Here is a 14,954-nt window from a genome sequence, read left to right on the forward strand (position 1 = left end):
AATGAAATCATACCTTTTTTTGTTTGATGCTGCCCTTCTAAGATTTCAGTATAGATAAAATACACAAAAGCTATTAAGGTTTTAAAACTCAGAGGTACTGCTTTTCTATTTATAGTTGATAAATATTTACTGTATTTTTCTTCTGAGAATTTCTATGTTTTAATTAATTTTAGTTTATTTTTTTTCAAAAATCCTAGACAGGTGGAGCCAAAATAAACATCTGGTTGATTTCAAGTGATGCTGCAGAGGCACCAGCAAATATTTTCCACCTGCTTTTGAACAGCTTTAATCCTTAGCATTCAGGCTTTATATTTAGCAAGAAGCCTTTAATGTTCTAGGTAACTAACCTTCTACTTGAAAATTGAGCTTTGTGTCCCAAATCAGTGAGTTTATCTTGAGCAGCACTAGAAAGCTCTCAGTAGTCATTCTGTGCTGATTCTTTGAAGTTGCAGATTACAAAGATGCATGGCTGTAGGCATGTGTAATATTTTCTCCCTGAATTTGGAAATATGCTCAGCTGTAAGCATTACTGAATTGTACATATGAACATGGGTGCACAGTAAAGGCATGATTCTTCTTCAGAAAACATAGGTGCCATAGAGCTCTTCATTCCTGCCAGCCCCACTTGTATATGCTACAAGCAACCGTCGAATAGTTGGTATCAGTGTGATCATGCCATCAGTTTATGCCCTTCTGGGCTTTCCTAGAGCTTTCATATGTCCCTCAGCAGGTTATAGTAGAGAGGTTAGAAAATGGAAGAAATGTCACCATAGCAGAAAAAAGCCTCCACACTTCTCCAGGTTTGTGTCCTTGTGGACCATTTGGGAAGAAAGTGAGAATATAAATGTACCTAAATTTAAGTTTGGCTCATCTCTTGGTGGCTTCCTAAAACTCTAGTGTCTCGTCCTTAGCAACAATAAAACATCCTGTAGATTTTACAAGAAAATGATTACGTATTTACATAAACATCTTGGAAGCTTACAGCTATTATACCCCCATAAGGATATACAAGGTGACTGTATAAGGTTTTAGATTTAGAAAGCTGTGCTTAACACTAAGGAATTTGGGCTTGGAAAGTATTTAAAGCTCAATATGGTTTTTCATCAAGAAACACAGTAGCTGCTTACTGCTGCTCTCTGGTTTGTGAGCAACTCAGTGCTCAAATCTTCATGACAGTCATCCTTTACAGATTTGCTAAAGCTGGTTTGTTGGATTGATGCACTTTTGTCAAAAGTGGTGGCAAAAGGCAAATCTAACGCTGAAATGTCCCACAGAAGATTTTGCTAACACTTCTAATAGTTCAATCTCAATAGATTACCTTTCAACCTGGGCAATTTTTTTTAAAGAGGAAGTAAACACTTCTGTATTGTTCTGTTTTGAGAGCTGCTTTTAGAGATCTGTTTGGTCTTCTACTGCACAATTTTCTTTGAATGTTTCTTCAGAAATAGAAAATCAAGCCTTTTGAGCCATTTCTGGAGTAGTTGTGTGGTTGTGGTGTGTTAGTTTTTTGTTTGGGTGGTGGGTTTTTTTGTTGTTGTTGTTGTGTTTTTTTTTTTTTTAAAAAAACAAAACTGATTTGGCCAGAGAACACAATCAGTGTTTGAGTGGCAGGACTTAGCTTCTGTGATTTAGGAGCTACAGATTTGCTTTCACGTCATTAATTACTACTGGTCTAAAATAGTGATTTTTGCCAATATATTTTTGGGTTGCCCACACCCCCAAATACCTTTGTATTTATACACTATTGAGTATAAATAAATTGGAATGTCTACCTGTTCCATTTCACATTTCTTACTAATAGATTTAGCAGCTCTTCTAGAAATAGAATTACTTTTCATGTGACACATCTTGGTTTTTTGCGTATGTGAAAGTTCTTTGGGTAATCCCTGATGCTGCATTGATTATAATGACAGAAATGTCAAAAGGAACAGATAGAATGGGATGGAAGACACTTGAACGTTTGATCTTCATGTGAATTATTTTGAAGAATCAGAACTATAGGGCTTTATTTCTCAGTAAACTTGTAGGGGACTGGTACAACTTTATTCTCCTTTCTCCCCTTCTGTAGCTGCAGGTAAGTTACTCGATTCTTCTGCTGAATAACCTGTTCAATTTTTTTGGAATGAGCTTCATTACTTGGTACTTTTCTTCATGGGTCTAGCTCTTCTTTCCATTTCCACACCTCTTAAAGGTCTGGTTGAATATATGTATGTTTGAAAACAAAAGATGAGATTGCATATTTCTCTTAGAAAGCTGTTATTTTGGGGAGGTTATATGAGAATTAGCAGTGATTCTTGTTCAGGTATTCTAAGACTAAAGTACATTTTCTGCAGAAACTATTTTATCTTTGGCTTTCATTTTTTTTCCCTAGATTTTTTTTTTTTTTTTTAAATAAACAATGACTTAATATAAAAGCTGTTTTACTTAAAGTGCTTCCTTAAAAAAAAATTTCTAATATTTACAGACAGTCCTAGGGTCTCTGACCCCAATATTCCCCTAGTGGCCCGTGAGATCATGCAGCGAATGATCCGACAGTTTGCTGCTGAATATACCTCAAAAAATAGCTCTACTCAGGACTCCAGCCAGCCCAATAGCACAAAGAACCAAAGCCTGCTGAAAGCATCTCTGGTCGCCTCCTCTCCCACGGCTGCAACTGCTCAGAACCCTGTGCTCAGCAAACTTCTCATGGCTGACCAAGACTCACCTCTGGACCTTACTGTCAGAAAGTCTCAGTCAGAACCTAGTGAACAAGGTAGGACTCTTATCAGTGTCTTGCATCCTATGGCAATCCATTAATGGCATTCTTGTTGCAAAACCGGACAATTAGAAGTTTGCACTTTTACATAAAATGTGAAGTGGAAAAGCAGTAGATGTTTTTACAATAAAATAATGACTAGCTAGATGTGGCTGGGAGAAAAGAGACTTTTTGAAAGAATGTAGGCCCATAGACATGAGTGATTTTTCTGAAGAAGGGCAGAGGGGAGGGACATGCTCCAAATTCTGGGGACAAGTGTGTTGTTCCTGCTGGGAGCTGCAAGAAACAGTCTGCCAAAATAGACTGTACACTTGCTGATAAGACAAGTTCACGTGGTCATGAAAACCATAATGTTGTCTCCTTTCTGAAGATCAGTGCACAGTCTGACTGAAGGGCTGATTTATTTTCTTTTTGGTCATAGTGTGAAAACAGTATCTTTTAAAAGTCTGTAAGAAATTGTTTTCTGAAGGCTGAAAAAATGATACCCATGAACTGTACAAAACTTCCAGGTTTATGCATTTGGAAGAAATGTCTCTTTTCTACCTTAAAAATAGACTTGTTCTGCAGCGCACAGATTGAATAACTTGTAACAGTGTTGCAGAGCTTGTTTTAATTTGAAAACCTTGCTTTTCATCAAAAATGTTTTTTAACAAGGAAATTCTGTGAGTGATTAAAATATGTGAAATTTTTTTTTTTCTGAAACCATTGAATAGAGGTTATCATAAGTGTATCCTACTGATAGGATTAAAATTAGCCCCTTTACCCTTCTTTAGAAATGTGTTAGTGTCTGAAATCATTTTATCAAATACAAAGTAGGCTGTCCATTCTCAAGTAGAAAAGGTGCCTTTAAAGAAAAAAAAAAAGCCTTTTGCTAGCTAGTACAGAACTGTAGGTATCCTTTTATTCTTTGAACTTACGTTTATGAAGCCTTTTGTAAAAAGGTTAATTTTATGTGTCCAAAAATATGCAGCTTCGGCATCTGATCACTTAGCGCATTTACAGCACTTACTGAAAGTTGTCGCCACACTTCAGTTACAAAACTGCAGTGAAAGGTTGTATGGTGTCTTTCTTGAAGTGAGGACCTGTACATTTAGCTGATAGGCATTTGTTTATAGCTAATTTTATTATAAATGTATTTCACGAGTGTCTTTTGCATATGTGTTTATAAATGTTATACTGTTCTCATTGTGAAGCTTTTCACTGAAAGGGAGAGAATCAGTTTTGCTTCTGTTTGTTTTTTTTTTTTTTTTAATTAGAGGATTGTATGGTGAAGAAGAAAGCATGTACATGAACTGTTCTTTAACTACCATGTGACGGGAAAGCTGTAAGATAATTTATAATGTTCATAACACTTGTTATGGAATTAGAACATGTGCATATTAACTTATACAGTAATGTGTTTGCTGATGTAATTATTTTTTTTCCAATTTACATTTAATGTAATTGGGAAGAGGTTTTGCCAAACTTGTTAATGAGAGATTTAAGAGGCTGTCATGAAAGACTGCTAGTGGTGCTTTTTGTTGTATTTCTGTTCTAGCGGGTTGAGGGGAGCCCAGCTAGTTTGTAAACTTCTCCATGGGGTATGAGGCTGGCCCTATTTGCCCTCGGAGACTCCTAGGTCATAGTGACCCTTCTGACAGAGGAAGCGTGGATGCAAGTGCCTTTGGCAGCAGTCTGTGCTATTTAGTATAGCCTCTTGAAAAGGAGGTGCTACTTGATCCAGTCTCTGTATCTTGTGGCTGCATAAGTGTTGTTCAAAAGGAAGACTGAACTGTCTGCTTGCTTCAGTTTGGGTTATAATGTGTTCCCAAATGCAGTGGGTGGAACAGCTTTCCGTAAGTTAATTCTAGTTCACTGTTTATCATGTTTTTTCTCCATATGTCAGATGAGAACTTTAAGCAATCTGAAAGCCGTCTTACATGGCTTGTGTTGGGTGGTATTTACTTGAGTAGATGGAATGAACGAGGAGCCCTGAAATGTCTCTAGTTTACCTTGCCAACAGGTTTCATTTATCTTTGCCTCATAAATTCCTTGTTTCAAAGTTTTCAGGAAATTCAGATGGCTGTGCTGCTTCTATGAAAATGTTGCCCTTATTAAAATGACCATAATTTCAAGTTGTTTCAGTGCAGTGGGAGCAAGGCTTTTCTAGCAAAAAGCGCTCCCTTTTCTGTTGCCTAGAAATGCAGAGTTTACATAAGGTCTTGCAGAGGAGCATGGGTGAGTGTGAGGAAGTGCCATTAGTGAGAATGGAAGAAGCAGTCTAGCAGGAAAAACAATGTGGTATGTGGAAGAAGAGACGGAGTAAAATGGCACAATGGAGAGGGGAAAGGCAGCAGCTCTGCCAGTAGGGACCCATTGGAGACATGGCAAAAAGAATGAAGCTAGCTGCCAGGTGAGGAGTCGTCTCACGTTTATGTGTGTGTATTCATTTGAAAGTGAGTTTCCAATGTGAAATTCTCAATGAATTTTCCTTCAGAGATTTGGATGAAAAAAATTTCAAATACTGGCTTAAAGCCCCCCAAATCTCAGGAACTTGAAGAATGTCTCATTTTAGGACTGATGAGGGTTAGTTATGCGATAGGCTGTCTTGTATCCTGAACTGTCATTTGTAGGTCATCTTTTATTCTCTGGCCTTGTAACAGATGCACTTTTAATTTTGCCAAATTTTGTTGTGACTTCTGAGGACTATGTTGAAGTCACTTGTAAGCCAAATTGCAAATAAATTCAAGCCTTAGTTTGTTTAAAAATAAAATAAAATAGAAAATGGCATGTGCTAAATATGACTTTAGCCCAAAAGCCTTGTTTTGTCAAGGGACAGCATGGCTGATCCTGTTTCTTCAAACACTGAAGTCATTCTTTTGTCTCTACAGACGGTGTGCTTGATTTATCCACTAAGAAGAGTCCTTGTGCCGGCAGCACCTCTCTGAGTCATTCTCCAGGGTGCTCCAGTACTCCGGGAAATGGGTAAGAGAAAACAACTTACTATGACCTTTTAAAACTTTTTTTACTAAAAATGTGTGCTTACCTCCTGTTAATTTTAACTTATTTTTGGTGTAACCCTTTGGAGTAATGTGTTTTTCATCTTGTACGTTTGGTAAATACCTTCATCCCACCTGCCAAATAAGAGTTGTTGCAAACTGAGACAGGTTTAACTTGCAGTTAAGAACTCTAATATCTGTTATTTTGGCCAATTTTGTACTTAGCCAAAGATCTTATCATTACCTGCTTCTTGGGTTCAGTGATAAGTGATGTCCATGGAGATGCAAGTTCAGTTAAATGTATGAAGAGTCTTAGAGGCTTTGCAATATAATTTAGATTTCATTTCACTTAGGGGAAAGTTAGCTAACAGAAAAGTTTATTTTAGCAGTAGCAATGATTTGGATGATGAACCAAGCTGAATTAGATTTAAATTACTGCATGCTCTTTGTTAATATTTCCTAGCATAAACCACAACTTAAAAAAAGAAAAGGTGGGGGGTGTCTGGTAGTTCAGAAAACTTTAAATATGGCTTTTTGGATTTGTGATTGTACTGTAGCACTGAACAAGTTTTAAAAAAAAAAAAAAAGTGGTGTTCTAGTCTTGCTTTAATTAGCTCAAGGTGTGAAAGAATGTTATATCAACAAAATGTCTTTAAGGTTTTATATTTCTTATGGTCACCGTTTGCATACATTTAGAAACCCTTTACTCTTAGCTAGGATTGAGTTAATTGTACTGGAGAGGCTGACCGGGAGTAAGAAGGATTTTGGGTGTTGATGGGAGAATTTTTTTCTTGAAGCTACTGTGAACAAGGAATTTTTTTAGTGAAGTACAGAAACAGTATATGGTTTAAACAGCCATTTAATTGCTGGATTTAGCTTTACAATAGACTTTGAAAAACTAGAAATTTTAAAATAACAACCCACCACCACCAATCCCATGTACTGCTAACAACTGATTTAACTTTCGCATTTCTCTTTGGAAAAATATTACTGTCTCAGATTTCTCCCTTCAAGATTACTTTTTCCATTTATTATTTCTATTAATAAAATACTTCAATCCTTGTTTAAAAGTTAGTCTTAATACTTTTTCACAATTCTTTGGCATAAACCTTCCCCACCAGCTCTTCTCTTTCAATTCGGAACAGGTTATTTCCAGCTTTCTTTTCCTAGGAAGGCAGCAGAAGCCACCGAGGCTGTGTATTGTTTGTTCCCTTGTTTATGTATCAAGTGGGGGCCAAAGTCCAACACACAGGGCTGACAGGGCCAGCATCCGGCACTGTCCTGATCAGTTCTGTGGGTCTGGAGAGGATGCGGTATATTGGCACCTGTGGTTACTTGTGCAGGTGTGTGGTAAATGAGGGTGACTGCAGTCCGTTTAGCATCAGTGAAATCAGGTGTGACCCTCTGTCCTCGTTAGCTGCCAATATGACTGTTATTGAGGCGCAGAATCACTCGTGTGCATTCTGATGCTGATACATGCTGTAGAAGGGGCAGAGAACGCACATTGCTTGAGAGAGTTCTCTGGAATAGCAAACTTTCATTCATTTCTCTGGATTTTGTTCTGAATCCGTGTTCACTCTTGTTACCCACTTCAACTATGACCTATCGCATCCTGGAGAGAAGCTGGCAGCATATGTATCGAGCACTGTGTATATTACATGCCAGGTCCTTTCAGTGGATGTCTTTTCTCTAAATATTTTTTTTTTTAATCCCAGTGTGATGTTAAAAAGAATAATGTAGCTTTTCAGCAGTACGTATCTTATCCTTAAATAATGCTGACTTAGCTGGAGGGCTTTACACCAGTATAGTGTCCCAGAGCATTAAAATAGAACTGCTTACTAGTCTCTTTGTTAATCTGTATGTTGAACATGGAAAAGTTCGGGGGGTAGATTTTGAAACTAGTGTGACTTAGTTACTACAGGGGGGGCTAAGCAAGCAAAATACTAAAATACACGTTTATCTGCAGTAGTAGTACTTTGTGTCATAGAAGGAACACTTGTGACAAAAGGAAAATGGTAAAAATACATACCGCTTTTTCTGCTATTAACCCTTGACCTGGATGACAGTTGGAACTTAGATCTTTTTTTTTCCTAGCCATGCTATGTATCAAATGAGAATCAGGGACATGTATATATGCAATTAGTTGTTAAGAGAGCAATTTGGTAAGTCTAGTGTAATGCAGTGCTTTCATATTTGGTGCTTAATGAACGTCAAGCAAATACCTTTAAGGCCTGCTAAGCATTTTTTTTTCATCCTGAGCAGCAATTCTTCAATATGATATAAGCGAACATCATCTGAGGTTTCCACCTATGTGTAGGTACTGCAGGTGGCAGTCATATTTGCATGTTGAATATGTTGCACTTTGGCTTACTCTTTTATTACTGTACTTGTTTAGTGGTAACGTCACACCAGTAACACAGTTGTGTGTAGATCTATGGCGATTGATTACTACTTTGTAATTAAGGTCCTATTTTCAGACGCTTGCGCGAAGTCTTTTCTACTCCGAGAATTTGTGAACCCAACCAGAGACCAGCCAACAGGTTTCATTTTTCTTTGCCCAAAAAGCTTCTCTTTTTTTGCGAACAAGTTTTAAAACTGACTGATGCTGAGACTTTTAAAAAAAATTAAAGTAAAAAAAAAAAAAAAAATTTTTTTAGAGCAAAATAAATAACACAAAAAGTGATGTTACCCAAGCAAGGCCTTCTAATAAAGGAGTGGCCCCCTCACCCATCCCTCCCTACCTGTGCAAGTCCTGCTCACATCAGTTTCCTTCCATCCAATTAGGCGACCTGGGAGACCCAGCCAGCACCATCCGGAGGGACTACAGAGTGGTGATGGGGTACCTCCAAGAAGCTTGCAGGATGGAACCAGGGAAGGTTATGGCCACTCCACATCTCTTAAAGTACCGCTGGCTCGATCACTCCAGATTAGTGAAGAACTGCTGAGCAGAAACCAGTTTTCTACAGCTGCCAGCCATGGGCCATCTGGACTACAGAATCATGGACAGCACTTAATATTATCCAGGGAGGCTTCTTGGGCAAAACCACACTACGAATTCAATTTCAGCCGCATGAAATTCAGGGGAAATGGTGCACTCAGCAACATCAGTGACCTTCCTTTTCTTACAGAAAACTCTGCCTTTCAAAAAATGGCACTTCAAAATAAACAGGATGGGAAAAAGGACGTGAGCCATTCGTCTCCTGTGGATTTAAAGATACCACAAGTTCGAGGCATGGACCTTTCATGGGAGTCCCGCACTGGTGACCAGTACAGCTATAGCTCTTTGGTAATGGGTTCACAAACGGAGAGCGCGCTTAGCAAAAAGTTAAGGGCTATCCTTCCAAAACAAAACAGGAGAAATTTGCTGGATGCTGGACCAGATTCCTGGGGCTCAGATGCTGAGCAGTCTACCTCTGGACAGCCATATCCCACCTCAGATCAAGAGGGAGATCCTGGCTCCAAGCAACCTAGGAAGAAAAGAGGGAGATACAGACAGTACAACAGCGAGATACTGGAGGAAGCAATCTCTGTGGTTATGAGCGGGAAAATGAGTGTTTCCAAAGCTCAGAGTATTTATGGGATCCCCCACAGTACACTGGAGTACAAAGTTAAAGAGAGGCTGGGCACTTTGAAAAACCCTCCAAAGAAAAAAATGAAATTAATGAGGTCGGAGGGGCAGGATGTTTCAGTAAAGATTGAATTAGATCCCCAGGGAGAAGCAGCACAAAGTGCGAATGAATTGAAAGATGAGTAGGGATATTGTAGAGTGCCAATTACTTTGCAAACTGGGTGAGCACTACTGCATAGTTCAACCGCCACTGAGCGCACCTGATTCTCGTATTTACTGCAATGCTCTTTCCTTTGCAGTTTAGTATAGACTTGTGTGGACACAGGTGAAAGGTGTGCTCTGAATGTCACATTGTAAATTTTTCTAGCCTGGTATGGCACAGTTTCCCTCCTTCACCTGCCCACTACCCCCTTTTTTCTTTTTTTTTTTTTTCCCCCCTCCTTTTTTTTTTTTCCTTCCCCTTTTGCCTTTTGCATGTTTCTCTGTAATAGAAGATTGAGTTACCTCACAAAGAATGCAGATCTGTGGAAGTGGACATCTTGCCTCTAGAGCCTGCCTGAACTTCTGGTGTTGGATTTTTCATGTCTACCTTTTTAAGTCCACTTTGTTAAACTGAGACTCTCTTAAAACCAGGCTTTTTTTGAATGAGAATCAGACTGTCGTTCTTCAAAACGTTTCAGAAATCTTTTTTCCCCTCCTTTTCTTTGATCCAGTTGATTGAAAGATCTAAGCTAAATCAAGTTATTTAGGAATGGTACCTCTCTTGAACTCAGAGATTTGTTTATTAGATGGATAATCAATTGGGTCTAATTAGGCTCTCCGCTATTTTCTTTCTAAATTAAACATACTTACCATTCACTGTCTGCTTAGTGCTCACCCGGAGGGGAGGGGAGGGAAAACTTACATACACTACCTTCAGAATATGTCAGTTAAATATTTGTAACACTACCTTCGCTGTAATTTTGTTTGATATTTTTGAAGGGTGATATTTAGACTCACCTGCTTGAGGATGTAGCCTTATCTCACGGAAGACAAGCTTCTCACAGTCAGGAGCAGTCAGGGTACACTAAATGATGTATTAGGGTATGCCTCGTTATAACAGAACTATGGTTCTTTGTGACCTTTATGCTTTTTACAGACTTGATTCTGAGTTTACTAAACTATGGTTCCAACAACTAGTTTAAATGACTCTAATCTGGGGAAGGGGGATTTGTGTAACAAACTACTGTGATATTGCAAAAAAGAAAAAAAAAAAAAGAAAAAAAAGCCCACAAAACAGTGATCTCAAACGTTACAACCTCAGTAGTCTGCCCAAATATCCACATTAGTGAAGGAGCTTGTTAATGTTCAGGGAAGAAGTGAAACACTGGTAGCCTGATCTAGTTCAGGCTCTGCATCATATCTATCTGTAATACTGTCAGGGTCGAACACTCAATGAACGGGTGTTTCCTTTTTAAATATTACAGTTGCCAGTAGCAGGAATTAATCTAAGTCCTGCTTTTTTGTTGCTGTTTTTATTTAATCTATTTTGATAGTGGTTTAGCACATGCTAGAATAAGCATTTAAACACCGTGAAAGCACTCCGTAAACCACAAATCCAGGTTTTTTCAATATGATGATATCATTATCATTATATGGAGATCCAGGATAAGTTTTGTACAGAACTTTTATCTTTGATACTTTCTGCGGGAGTGGTCAGTAACTAGGTGGAGCTTACTGGACACAGTATGACCAAATCGGAATTGCTGGTTCTTCAGGTAGAAACAATTTGGTCTTAATCTGTGCAAAAGGTAGATAGAATTACCATTTTTTTCCCATGTGCACAACCAAAAGAAGCATTGGAGTTTTTGTGTGAGAGCATTAAGTGATGTCAGTGATTGAAAGTGGTTTCTCAAAGTTCATGGGAGGGTGGCCTAGATAGCCCTAGGGATGCTGAATCACTTCTGGAACAGTCGATCCTATTAGCCTCTCCCCCTCCCCAGCAACTTCATATTTTTCAAAGGTTAGGCACACCATTGCTGTCGTTTTAAATATGCACTGCTCATTCTTGAAATGGACTGGGCATTTGGCCCCAAGTATACTTTTTTTTTTTGTTTACTTAATATATTTTAGTATTCAAAATCCTGTTTCCTCATAGCTCTCTAGTTGTCATGTTGGCATTTAAAGCAGTTTAAGCTCGGTAGCAGTATATAAACTCTGCAATACATTCCAGTTTAGCTGGTGATTGCAATAAAGATGCAGTTAAATGTGTGGTTTCATCTGCTGTTGGAGGTTGTGGTAGAAAGTTTGCTGCAAGTTTAAAAAAAAAAAAAAAGAAAAGTAACACAGTTTTACTGTTCAGAGAGGTTTAACCTTTTGCAGTTGTCTTTATTTAAGCAACATGAGTTGAGTTTTATAAAACTTGTCACTGTAGTTTATGTGGAGTGCTCATTTTACTAACCTAAATATTTTGTATGTGTATGTTTAAGTGGGTGACAATCGTGCAGCAGAAGAATGGTGTGCCTACCCTTTAATGCTGCAGTTTTAAAAGAGAATTTGTCTTGTCATTTCAGACTGTAGGCTAAGAATTGTAAATAGATAGTGAGAAGTTGAGTACTCTCTATTTGCTTTGGTTAGAAAGTGGATTTAAAAAAAAAAACACAAACAAAACAAAAAAAAACCAACAACAAACCAAACGCGTAACTTTCTCAGTTTAAATGTCCCGAGACCTGAAGATTGTAATACTCATGTCTGCAAAGCTTTTAAACACAACACTTGATCTGTGATAACTTAATATTCAGGTAATCTTTCTTTTTCGAGAAGCTTTTGAACAACCATATTTCCTCCAAAGGTCTCTGTCTAAAAAGGAAAAAAAAGAAAAAAGTGTAGATTATTTTTTAAGCACTAATTGCATTACATTGGTAACTGCAATATAAAATAGCCATTATTGTTTTGTGAAGCATGGTTGAGATTAGTTAGTGGTCCCTTTTTAAAATTTCATGAGCCTCTCAAAAAATAAAAACAAATTTAAAAAAAAGCTGCTGAATATTCAAAAGATATATATTTTACCTTATTGTAGGTTTTGTAAATTTAGTCTGTAATATTCAGGTGCACCTTTTAATGTTAACTTTTTGTTTCAAAGTCCCATCTAATGTATTTTCTCTGAGGTGATTCATCACGTAAGACTAGTATCACTCTAAGTGCTGCAGTGATCACTAATGTTTTGTTTCATTTTTCACTACATATTTTTTACAGGCGCTTTCAGTGTAGCTAACTAGTAGTATTTGGGATCATTTTAAATATATGATTGGAATTAATGTTTGTCCATTAGCATGCTTAATTTTCTGCTGACCAGCAGTTTGCATGGCCAAAATCCCTGGTTGACCATATTTTGGTGTGGGAAGGTGTGGTTCACTGCTGTCTTTGTAACAAAAGCCTTGTTTCTCATGTTATTTCTGGTAAGTGGATGCTTATGTTACTTGGATCACTGGGACAGGAGAGAAGGTTTAAAATCTTTCTCCCGCTGCTCTTTTGAGATCACATTAACGTGTAACATAGACGAACTGCAACCCTGTAAAAATCGAGACGTCGTTAGGAGGAGGCCTTTCGGGTATTTTTCGTCACTAGTTTTCTCTTACTCCCGAGAATGTCCATCCGATGTAGTTATTGGACTTAACAGTATTGTTGTGTACTACGTTGATGTAGCTGAAAAAGCCTGACAGCAAGAAACTGTGAATAATATTTGTGGCAGTCTCTGAAAACTAGTTTTTCAGTCCAAGTATCATGAAGGAGAATCCCTCTCCCCTACCCCATCCTAGAAAAGTAATTTTATATTTTGTGTGTATAAAGTTTTAAGAATCAAGTTTCTTATTGTACTGAAGTTTAGGTGTCGCTTGGTAAATCTTTGCTGCAGCATATAATTGAAGATGAGTAAGGCTTAGTGTGGTAGGGGTCCTGGTGTGGAGTTAATTATCGTACAATTCTGGTGAGAAAGCCCAACATGTATGAAATGTGTCCTTTTCTTTTATTTGGACTTGTAAAATGTAAAAGTGCTTTTTTAGAACTCTGACCTATTACAAAATATTACCTCACTTTCAGCCAGCTGGATCCTCATTCCACAGTGTTGTAGGCATTATTGTGGCCGTAATGCTTGAGTACAGCTACAGAGTTGAACATTTCCAGTTAGATATCGTAGGGACACGTTTCTGGATTTGTTTTTATTTTTGTCGAAAGGTATTTTATTTTCCAGTCATTCCCTGTTTTTTTTTTTAAAGGCTCAAGACAGTTTCCTTTAGAATTTCTCATTTTTCTCTGTTACGCAGGAGAAGTTGCTGCATAAGCAATACAGGTATGCCTTTACTTTCTTCTTGTTGCAGAAATCATAATTTGATGCTTGCATTACCAACCCTATCGCTAGGCCTGAAGTCGAACTCTGAGTTTTCATGGCAATTGGAAAACAAATGATTTCTAACAAATGCAGGTGCACAGGTAGGATAGTGCCTCTAGTAAGGCAACACATTCAGCTTCTGTGTTCTCACACAACTCCTATACCACCTTTTTTGTAGAGCTTTCCAGTGCTCGAGGATACTCCTAAACATGGGAGGCAACTGCACATGTGTTTAGACCAGTTGAGAGCAGACAAGGAATAATCTGTGCTTTGTCTTGTGGCAGGCGGACATTTGAGTCTAAATATTTCTTTCATGAGAACCTAAGAGTACATTGCCTTCCCCTGGAAATTCACAGGAACTGGCAAAGTGATTCAGGGGCTTTAGGGTTGAGTAAGCTTTGTATAGATTGGAACAACTTTTCAGTTCTGATTGAATTGCTTTTTCTATCATCTGCAACGATTGTTATACAGGCAAAACTGGAATTATCGTGTGTTTCTTCCAGTTTACTTTGAAGTAATGCTCTTAAGATGTCCTTGAGTCTTAGGAGAAGAACACAGTGTCCAAGGAGTGAAGGGAACACTGTGCCATTCCCTTGTTTCTCAAAAACAGTGTGGCTACATCTGTAATGTAGAGAGCTCTCTCTTCAGTGAAGACAAAATTTTAACTCTTCAGTGTAAGAATGCATACGCTTATTGCAGTCCAAACTCTTACAAAGGCAAACTTATTAACCTGTACTGAAAGCTTAGTCACAATATTTTAAATATCTTAAATTCTCTGCCAGATGTTAGAAGTAGAACGGGAAGGATTGTTTCGCTCATTTTCATGAGGATCAGAAACTTCTAGGTTTTCCCCGCAAATGTTTCAGAAACTAAATGTAATTTCAGTCTAGGTCAATGTTGCTTTTTCTTGGCATCAGTAGATAATGTTGACTAATACTGCTTTAAAAAGCTGTACCTAAAAAAAAAAGTGAGACTAGTTTTGGTATTACAAAGGTTTCCACTTGATCTCGAATTACATAAAAAGACCTCCGTAATTAGAACTTTCAGAAACCTGAAAATCTGCGCTGCTAGTTATATGCAGTTCTGTTGGACGTAGCAAATACAATAACCACTACAGTTATTAATTTCTAATTATCCAGTGTATAAACACAATGTACTGTGATGATCGCTAAGCAGAGAGATATTGCGGACTCAAAATGATCTGTAGATGCACTCCACATATACCAGAAAAAACTGTAAGTAGTTACAGCATTCCATCTCTCTCCTTCTGTCCTGTTCTTGCTTTGG

The 14,954-nt window shown here is 37.9% G+C and overlaps 1 protein-coding gene across 1 annotated transcript in view; it reads left to right on the forward strand.

Moving 5' to 3' along the window:
- The window catches only part of LCOR (ligand dependent nuclear receptor corepressor), a 22,178-nt gene extending 11,985 nt beyond the window's left edge, over positions 1-10,193 (forward strand). Inside the window, exons 3-5 of the mRNA XM_009582312.1 lie at positions 2,465-2,752; positions 5,626-5,719; positions 8,518-10,193. Coding sequence (XP_009580607.1) covers positions 2,515-2,752; positions 5,626-5,719; positions 8,518-9,487 — 1,302 coding nt within the window. The 5' untranslated portion in view covers positions 2,465-2,514 and the 3' untranslated portion in view covers positions 9,488-10,193. The remainder of the gene's footprint in view (positions 1-2,464; positions 2,753-5,625; positions 5,720-8,517) is intronic.
- Positions 10,194-14,954: the final 4,761 nt, after the last annotated feature.

The sequence above is a fragment of the Fulmarus glacialis genome, unplaced genomic scaffold (assembly GCF_000690835.1).
Source record: "Fulmarus glacialis isolate BGI_N327 unplaced genomic scaffold, ASM69083v1 scaffold5467, whole genome shotgun sequence".
NCBI lineage: Eukaryota > Metazoa > Chordata > Aves > Procellariiformes > Procellariidae > Fulmarus > Fulmarus glacialis.